Source organism: Orycteropus afer, unplaced genomic scaffold (assembly GCF_000298275.1).
Source record: "Orycteropus afer afer isolate SDZICR_OR568_19922 unplaced genomic scaffold, OryAfe1.0 scaffold00232, whole genome shotgun sequence".
In the NCBI taxonomy this organism is placed as follows: Eukaryota; Metazoa; Chordata; class Mammalia; order Tubulidentata; family Orycteropodidae; genus Orycteropus; species Orycteropus afer.
In genome coordinates, this window is record NW_006921819.1 from 2,611,609 (window position 1) to 2,621,915 (window position 10,307).

Here is a 10,307-nt window from a genome sequence, read left to right on the forward strand (position 1 = left end):
TTCCTCTGTTGCTCCAGGTGAATAGAGATCAACTATTATTCCTTGCATGGTCACACACAAACTTTTAAGATGCCAAGCACTATTCAACAAAGAGGTAGAATAAAGGCACTGAACATGTTATTAAGCCAATTAACTGGGATGTTCCATGCCACCATTACCCTAAATCTTCAAAACAAAGAACTGAATCTCATGAGATTTTTGGCTGTACATATTTTTTTTCCTGTCACACATGCATGGCAATATGCTGCCTCTTTGCAAAACACTAGGGAACTCTGGTGGCACAATGGTTAAAGCATTCAGCTGCTAACCAAATGGTCAGTTCAAACCCATTAACCTCTCCATGGGAGAAAGATGAGTCAGTCTGCTCCTGTTGATTACAGTTTTGGAAACCCTAAGGGACAGCTCTACTCTGTCCTATATGGTTGCTATGAGTTGGGATCAACTCAAATGGCAGTAAATTTGGCTTTTCAGTTTATAAAACACTGTACAGTCATTTGCTGTAACAGAATTTTCATCCCTTGATGACTTTGTGGTTAACATTCTTAATATTGTTGTTGTTAGGTGCTGTTGTGTCAGCTCCAACTCACAGTGACCCTCTGTACAACAGAATGAAATACTGCCCGGTCCTGTTCTAGCCTCATGATACTTGCTGTACCTGAGCCCTTTGTTGCAGGCAGTGTGTCAATCTATATTGTTGAGGGCCTTCCCCTTTTTCACTGATCCTCCCTTTTACCAAGCATGATATCCTTCCCCAGGGAATGTCTATTCTGAGAACATGACCGAAGTAGGTGAGACAAAGTCTGGCCATTCCCACTTCCAAGAAGCATTCTGGCTGCATATCTTCCAGGATGGACTGTTCATTCTTCTAGCAGTGAATGGTACTTTCAGTATTCTTTGCCAACACCACAACTCAAAAGCATTAACTCTTCTTTGGTCTTTCTTATTCATTGTCTAGCTTTCACATGCATATGAGGCTATTGAAAATACCATGGCTTGGGTTAGGTGCACCTTATTCTTCAAACAGACATCTTTGCTCTTCAGGACTTTAGAGGTCCTTTGCAGCAGATTTGCCCAGTGCAATAAGTTGTCTGATTTCTTACCTGTTGCTTCTTTTGGTGTTGACTGTGGATCAAAGTAATATGAAATCTTTAACAATGTCAACTTTTCTCCACTTATTGTGATGGTGCATATTGTTCCAGTTATGAGGATTTTTGTTTTCTTTATGTGGAAGTGTAATCGTACTGCAGACTGTAGTCTTTAATCTTTATCAGTAAGTGCTTCAAGTCATCTTCACTTCCAGCAAGCAAGGCTGTATAGTCTGCATATCGCAGTTTGCCATTCTTGATGCTGCGTTCTTCTTATAGTCCAGCTTCTGGGATTATTTGCTCAATATATATAATTTCAATTGACTTCAGTTTTATATGTTTAATTTCTTGCCACAGCTTATCACTGAAAACATTTGGTATAAGTATATCTTGTGCAAAATGTCCAAATCAAATATTTTATAGTACTTTTTCTTTGAAAACTTCACCTTTCGATTATTAAATCAATATATTTTAAAATTGATGTTACCTAAACTCATGTAACTTTGTGCAATTATTGAATCATAGCAGTGCTCCACAGCAGGCCAGCAGACAGGGAAATGAGTTGTCTCATATTTCCATACACCAAGGAATGAAATCTGACACTCCTGAATACGTGTCTACTCACTAAAAACAGAGAAATTGTTCATTATTTTTCAATTCTTACACTTTTTTCAATAATGTGATCATAACATGCTGAGTTAATACAACTGCTTTGAAGAACTAGGTGCACAGACCTGAAGGTAACCCTTTTCAAGAAGAAATTACTATTTTTTCTCCTAAAACTACCAGGTGTTACCTTACAATGATTAAGATATCCAGAAGGAGCCCTGGTGGTTCAATGATTAAGCACCGGTATGCTAACCAAAGGGTTGGAGGTTTAAACCAACCCTGTGGTTCTGAGTAGGGGAAGACCTCGCAATCTACTTCTGTAAAGATTACAGTCTAGGAAACCCTATAGAGGCAGCTCTACTCTGTTTCGTGGGAGAAGTTATGAGTCAGATTTGACTCAGCACACAACAATAACAAGATATTCAGACCAATTGAACAATAATAATGCAACTTTAATAGGTTGTTGTTGTTGTTGTGTGCCATCGAGTCGGATCCGACTCATAGTGACCCCTCCTTGGGTTTCTGAGGCAGTATCACTACGGAAGTAGATTGCCCCATCTTCCTTCTGAGGAGTGGCTGGTGGGTTTGAACCGCCAGCCTTCTGGTTAGCAGTCAAGTGCCTTAGCCACTATGCTACCAGAGCTCCCAATAATAGGTTAGTCATTTAATTTAAGATTAGATGATAGTTTGGGACAGTACAGAGAACACTGAGTTCAAGTTCCTGAAGCCACTTCCTTCTTGGTAAGGTGCAAGGCTGCTGTGCATAATAACCACTATCATTTATATCCAGTACTGTCAATTGCAAAGTGATATGCATATTTAGCTATTATTATTATGATTCCACAACCAATTAAGCTCTGGTAGCATAGTGACTTTGGCATTTGACTGCTAACCAGAAGGGTGGTGTTCAAACTCACCAGCCACTCCTCCAAAGGAAGGTTGGGCAATCTACTTCTGTAGTAATACTGCCTATGAGGGGTCGCTATGAGTCGGATCTGACTCAACAGCAGTGAGTTTGCTATTTTTTGGATTAAGGGGCATGGCCCTCAGAAATCAAAGAAGGAAGATACATATAGAAGATTTACCAATTCTTCATTTTCAAATTCCAGGTTATATTGTGCTGCATCTTCTGTCACTGGTTTCTGAACAATGTTTCTGCAGACGAGCCAGATGGTCAGACTAGCAAAGAACATCCCAATATCAGGCACAAACACTCTGATTCCATTGCCGGCATCAGCTCCCTTTAAGCTATGGAGGAAAAAAAAGGGGGAGGGAATTTAGTTATTCTCATATTTGTGGTCAAACATTTCTAAAGTATGTTTGAGTCTTCATTATGATTTGAAATAAAGAATGCTCAGTTTTTCCTTAGAAGGTAGCAGAAAGCTTTTCATTATCTTCCAGTCTTATGAAATCTACTAGGAATCCAGAAGATACCAGTGGTTTACTGGAGTTTAAGAAATATAAAGAACTTTAAAGCAATTCTCCATCCTAAAAAATGTTAATAGATTATATTGCTATTAAATAAGCTACATGCCCAGTACAAACACAGTTGCTTGCAATTTAACTGAAACATTTAAAAACTAGACATGTACTAGCAGCTAGAATATAGTTTACTTAAAATGACAATCAAAGCAAGAAGGGACAAAATAGAGAAATTGTTAAAAGGGATCCTTGAATCCAGGATCTCTTCATTATTTTATATACTTAGTTGATTTGTTTTCTGTGCTGCTCTAGGAATAATAGATCTAGCATGTTTCTTCTTTTAGAGAAGTAACATTGAACTTAGAATGACAAAATGTGGTTGGAGTCCAAGCATTTACTAGCTGTATGCCACTGGATGATTAGTCATAATTTCTTCCTCTGTGCCAAAGAGATAATAATATTTGTCTTCCTTATCTCAGTTGAATGATTTTTGGGAAAAAATGGAACATACTCCCATTCAAGCCTACTTTTTAAGAACAGTAACATCAATACCCACTTGGATAACTTTCACATCTACATGACACCTTGTTTTTATAACTGAGATGCTAAAGCAAACATGGTTTGGCAAGCAGAACAGGCCAGAGGTGAGGTACAGAAAGGAAAGGACTTTAGTGGAAGTGGGAGAGATCTGTCTAGGCAGGTAATACAGATATCATCTGTGGATTTGGGAGACATACAGGGGTTAATGAATATGGGAATAAGAGGCAGGTACTGATTTGTTTTGCTAGCATTGTGGCCAGAACCTATCACATAACTAACTGGAAATGAATTCTGGCTAAGGTTACTCTACTGTAAGTGTATGACATGAGGTGTAATAGCGACTGACATGATCACTTATCATATTGCTTAGCATCCCGACAGGGCAACCACATCTCTCAGGGCTATGCTAGAACAGTTACATGGTGTGCTGCTGCGGTCCACGTGACTGAGCCCTGGTGTTGGACTGATGTGTGGTGCTGTGACCTCAGCCCTTGTGCTATTATCATAAGCCCATGTGAGAATAAATTCCTGGCATGTGTGTAGTACCTAAGGAATTTGACTGTTAATCTGAAGGCTGGCAGTTCAAACCCACCAGCCACTCTTCAGAAGGCAGAATGGGCAATCTACTTCCATAAAGATACCGAAACCCAAGGAGGGGTCACTATGAGTCAGAACCAACTAATGGCAGTGAGTTTTCTAAGTAAACCCTGTCAAGGAAAAGCCAACAGAATGACTAGAAAATATAAAGAGAAAGCTATATAGACATAAATTTACCAAAGGAGTTTAGGGCAGGGAAGATAGAGGCAGTGGTGTCAAGAGTGGTGTCAAGAGTCTGTGCCAGAACTGAAACTTCTAGATAATCCTCAGTGATGAAATTAAGGGCAGGACTTCAAAGGAGGGTTAAGAAATATTTATAAAACTTGTTCAGGGATAGGAAGCAAAGGACAGAGATATATATTTTTTAAAGGTCTTATTTTCATATCCATCTTTATTGATCTACCTATATTTTCCTACACACTTTATGTGATTAAGTACACAATGTATACATGCACATTGTATACATTTTTTTGTTGTTGTTGTTATGTGCCCTCGAGTCGGACCCGACTCATAGCACCCCCTCCTTGAGTTTCCGAGACAGTATCAGTACAGAAGTAGATTTCCCCATCTTCCTTCCGAGGAGTGGCTGGTACGTTTGAGCCAACAGCCTTCTGGTTAGCAGTCAAGTGCCTTAGGCACTATGCTACCAGAGCACCCATACATTTTTTTAAAAAAACATTTAAATACAAAACAAACAAACAAACACTTCCTCCCCTGAAATCATCACTGTTAACATTTCGGTGAATAACAAAATTATCAATAATATCTAATACTTACTGATCACTTACTTTGTGCCCAGAAGTATGGTAAGGGCTTTGCACATATTATTTAATCCATCTGGCCACCATATAACATTATGTATTATTACTATTCTCCTTTTATGTATGAATAAACAGAGGCTTCAAAAGGCAAACTAACTTTACTTCCCTAAAGTCAATGTGTGGTCAGTGAGAGAATAGAATTGTACTCCAGCTTCTTTGAAACCTCAATTTTATGACCAATCCAAGGTCTGTTCTATGTAAAGACATGTTTATTTATATTTATCAAAAGAAAGCTAATGCTTTATCTATTGTTTTGAAACGGATTTGTTTACTTAATATATCACCAACATTTTTACAGCACATTGGTTATTTTTATAAATAGTTAAACTATGGTCACATAGTATTTATTTAACTAGTTCACTACTATTATACATTGAGAATCTTTGCATTTATTCATTACCATAATATACGTGAAAGTTAAAACTTAACATAATAAAGGGTTTTCTAACCTAAGACCTTCCAGGAATCAATCTCCAGATCATTTTAATTTGCTTTTTAAAAAAATGACCTGAAAGATGGAATACTCTTTGAAATCTTCATTTATTTATTTACACATGGCATAGCAGCTGTGGTAGCATAATGACTAAGGCACTTGACTGCTAACCAGAAGGCTAGCGGTTCAAACCCACCAGCCACTCCTTGGAAGGAATGTTGGGCAATCTACTTCCTCAGTAATACCACCTCAGAAACCCAAGGAGGGATTGCTATGAGTTGGGTCCAACTCGATGGCACATAAAAACAACATACTCGGTGCAGTGCCTAAGGCATTTGACTGCTAACTAGAATGCTGGCAGTTCAAACCTACCAGCCACTCCTTGGAAGGAAGGTTGGGCAAACTTCCATAGTGATACCACCTTGGAAACCCAAGGAGGGGTCACTATGAGTCGGACCTGACTTGATAGCAGCGTGTTTGGTTTTGTTGGTTTTATACAATTCTAAACAAGGAAATATGAAAGTAATGAGAATCTTTTACTCCCTGCTAAAGAGGCAAGGAGGCAGCATATTCTGGCTTCCTCTAACTTCACAAGTGGAAGACAGAATCACCATCAGCAGCCCAATGCCTGTTTCAATGAGGCCAGACATGCTGCCACCCTTTAGGCCTCTTAATAACCTTGACACCAATCGCCCCTCTTGTGGCACCCTCCACACCTCTCTTCTGGGTTCAATAATTTGCTGCAATAGCCACACAAAACTCACAGATTATGGGGTTTATTAGGGAAGCAACATGCTACAATTCAAGTTCAGGAACATGCTCAAGATACAGTTCTTCAGTCAGGACAGTCTCCCCTCTGTTGTGCCCTTAGACACACCTCTCTGGTCCCTGGCCTCTCAGCCTGGCCTCTACCTCTGTGGGCCAGGTAAGGCTGCCACTCTGTCTTGTGCATCTTGGTTTCACTGACTTGGTTTCTCAACTGGGTGTCTTTCTTAGCCGTCTCTCTCTCTCTCTCTCAGCTGCACATCTCTCTTTCTGCCATGCATCTCTCTGCACAGATCTCTCTCAGCAGTGTGTCTCTCTCAGCTGGCAGTCAAAGATATTCCTTCTGCCTCTAGGAGGGCTCCTTTTGAGCCTGGCAGAGTGGCAAAACCATCGAATCCCAATATCAGAGAGTTCTACACACCCACATCTGAGAAAGAATGAAGTTTCCCATAAGATTACTTCCTGCTGCCCCAGGTGGATGATGTTAACAAGCAGCTACTCAGTTGCTCACCGCAAAGTGGGAGTTACAAAGACTATGGCTAGAAAAGCCATACCATATAATTTACTACATCACAGGCCACCCCCCTGGCTTTTCCAGCCATTATCCCTTTTGTACTTAAAAAATACCACCTTCACAATCAGTTTAAGAATAACCACACCCATGAAAGCATGTAAGCCAGCCACTTCATGCCTTTATTACCCCCTATTTTGGATAGCCAATTTCTAACTTGCCCATCCCTATCAAACAATTACTCTGAGGAGACAAGCATATTCCTTTCTCTCTGGGGAATCTTCTGTTTTGCTTGGGAACTTGGGCATCAGCATTCATAAACAAGCAAAGCCCAGCCCAGCACAATCCATCAAATTGCAGCAACTTAACACCAGCTCAGGGGCACACATCACCTCTTCATTTGGTCGGGTTCTGATCAGCTCAGTGCTAGCCATCTTCGCTAGGTCATGGGTATAGCTGCCAAGTTTTGGGAATCACACTCTTCCCTTTACTTCAGACCAGCCAGCACCTTCTCTCTCTCATCCTTAGTCCTCATTAGTTCCACACAACTCCTTGCACTTCAGACCAGCCAGCCCTTCCTCTCAGTTCTACCCTCCACGGCCTAGGTCACAGAGTACCAAACTTAGCCCTTTTCTTCATTGCTGCACTTCCCTCATTTCCATTCAAGAGGACCCAGGGGGTCACAAGTGAGCCAGCCTACTACTATAAGCCTACTCCTCACTGGCTTCCTTAAATTTCCAGTTCTGGAAGGAGTTTTTTCCATGGACCATGACTTTCCTGCCTTGATGCACCCAAAGCTAAACTGCCTGTTTGAAATGAAAAAGCCAGAGTCATTTTTTTTTTCTCCATAGGTCCTGTCTTGAAATGCAGATTTTTTTTCCTAAATTTGATTTGGGTGAAAGTTTACAGAGCAAATTCACTTTCCATACAGCAACTCACATACACTTTGTCTCTTGACATTGACTACAATTTACCACAACGCAACAGCTCTCCTCCCACTTCCTCCCCATGGTTACCTCTTCACTGTGTCCTTCCCTCCATGTGCTCCTGCCCCCTGAGCTGTATCCCTGTGCATACACAGCCTTCTATTCTTCCACGATTGTTCTCTCCAAGGAGTGCACCTACCTAATGTAAATGTTCAGCTAATATGTCTGCCTTTTATTTGGCAGGAAGCCACAGGTGTGGGTTCAATTCCAGACCTGAAGGGAAGCTAGGGGCCATAGTCTCAGTGGTTCCATTAGCCTCTATCTGACCAGCAAACATGATCTTTTTTTTGAATGATTTTGAGATTTGTTCCACATTGTTCTCCCACTCTTTCCAGGAACTCCAACAGAGATCCCCTCCAAGTGGTTGGCAGTGATAGCTGGGCACCATTTAGTTCTTCTGGTCTCATAGTCGTATAGGTTGAGGATCACATGTTGTACTAGTTGCTTGGAGTAACTATTTCCATGAATCTTTGGTTTTCTTCATTTTTCTTTGCTCTGGATGAGGAGAGACCCATCGTTGCATCTAGATGGCCACTTGCAAGCTTTTAAGATCCCAGTCACTACAGGCCAAAGTAGGATTAGGAACAATGTTATGTATAGTATGTTATGCCAATTGAGCTTGATGTTCCCTGCAACTATGATCCCAAGCCCAGAGGTCCAACTACTCACTCCCTCTGTGTAGCTGACTGTGGTCAAGAAATGACTACAGCCTTGTCCCTTATTAGGTCTACAATATACCTGAGGATTCTTACAGAACATACAAATACAATTGTAGAAGCACTGTCTGCCAACCCTGTACATGGTATTGGGCACAATGCCCTCCACACAGACATACCTAATAGTTCAGCCTGTCTACCCATCTATCCAGCCATAGATCCATGTTTGACTTCTCTGACATCACAGTACTGTATGTGCAAAAGGGCTCATCTTTGTTGTCTGTACCTCCATGCACCTCTCTATATCTTCCTCTTCCTCAATGCCACCACGTTCAACACTCACATTTGGTACATGGCCCTTCTCTTCTCCCAAATCTATACTTGTCTCTACCTATCTAACAGTGTTCCCTCCCCTCTTCTCCCACTCCTGGTAACCAACAAAGAAAATTTCCTTCCATATTTAAACCTTTCCTTGACTTTTTATAAAAATGGACTAATAAAATATTTGTCTTTCTGTGATTGACTGTGATTGATTTCTTTCACTCAGTTCATCCATGTTATGCAATGTTTTGCAGATCCTATGTTATTCTTCAGGGTTGCATAGAATTCCATTGTGTGTATGTACCATAGTTTGCTTATCCATTCTTCAGTTGATGGACACCTAGGTTGTTTCCATGTTTTGGCTATTGTAAATAGTGCTGTGGTGAACATGGGTGTGCATGTATCTGTTCTTGTCCTGGCTCTCACTTCTTTAGGATATATACCTAGTAATGGAATTGCTGGGTCAGATGGTATTTCTAATTCCAACTTTTTAAGGAATTACCATACTGCTTTCCACAGTGATTGTACCATTTTACAGTGCCACCAGCAGTGTATGAGAATCCCAATCTCTCCACATCCTCACCAACATTTGTTATTTTCTGTCTTGTTGAACTTTGTGCTGGGGCAAGATGGTATCTCATTGTTTTGATGTGAATCTCTGTAATGGCTAATGATTCTGAGCATTTCTTCATATGTTTCTTGGCTGCCTGAATATCCTCTTTGGTGAAGTATCTATTCATGTCTTCTGCTCATTTTTTTTTTTTTATTGGATTATTTGTCTTTGTGTTGTTGAGTTGTCAGAGTTTTCTATAAATTCTAGAGATAAGTCCCTTGTCAGATATGTCATTGCCAAATATTTTTTTGTCAATCTGAAGGTTCTCTTTTGACTCATTTGGAGAAGTCTTTAGAAGCACATAAAAATTTAATTTTCAGAAGGTCCCATTCATCTAGTTTCTCTTCTACTATTTGTGCATTTTGGGTTATGTTTGATTGCCTATTTATGCCATATGTTAGGGTTCCTAAATTTTCCCCTTGTTTTTCCCTGAGGAACTTTATAGTTTTAGGTTTCATATTTAAGTGTTTGATCCATCTGGAATTAGTTTTTGTGTATGGTGTGAGGTACAGATCTTGTTTCATTTTTCTGCAAATGGATATCCAGTTTTGCCAGCATCATTTATTAAACAGTCTCCTCCCCATTTAATGGATTTTGGCCTTTTGTCAAAGATCAGCTTACCATATAGGTTGATGGCTCTATTTCTGGGTTCTCAGTTCTATTCCATCGGTCTATGGGTCTGTCATTATACCAATACCAGGTAGTTTTGACTACTGTGGCTGTATAGTAGGTTGTGGGATCTAGCAATGTGAGACCTCCTACTTTGGTCTTCTTTTTCAATAGTGTTTTGCTTATTTGAGGTCTCTTTCCTTTCCATATAAAGTTACTGATTGTTTTTTCCCTATCCTTAAAGAATGTTGATGGGATCTGGATTGGGATTGCACTGAATGTATAGATTGCTTTGGGTAGAATTGACATTTTCACAATGTTCAATCTTCCTATCCATGA

General features: G+C 40.1%; 1 protein-coding gene across 1 annotated transcript in view; it reads right to left on the reverse strand.

The window, feature by feature from the left end:
* PIEZO2 (piezo type mechanosensitive ion channel component 2) overlaps positions 1-10,307 on the reverse strand; it is a 778,516-nt gene that overhangs the window by 338,415 nt on the left and 429,794 nt on the right. Inside the window, exon 5 of the mRNA XM_042782059.1 lies at positions 2,780-2,942. Coding sequence (XP_042637993.1) covers positions 2,780-2,942 — 163 coding nt within the window. The remainder of the gene's footprint in view (positions 1-2,779; positions 2,943-10,307) is intronic.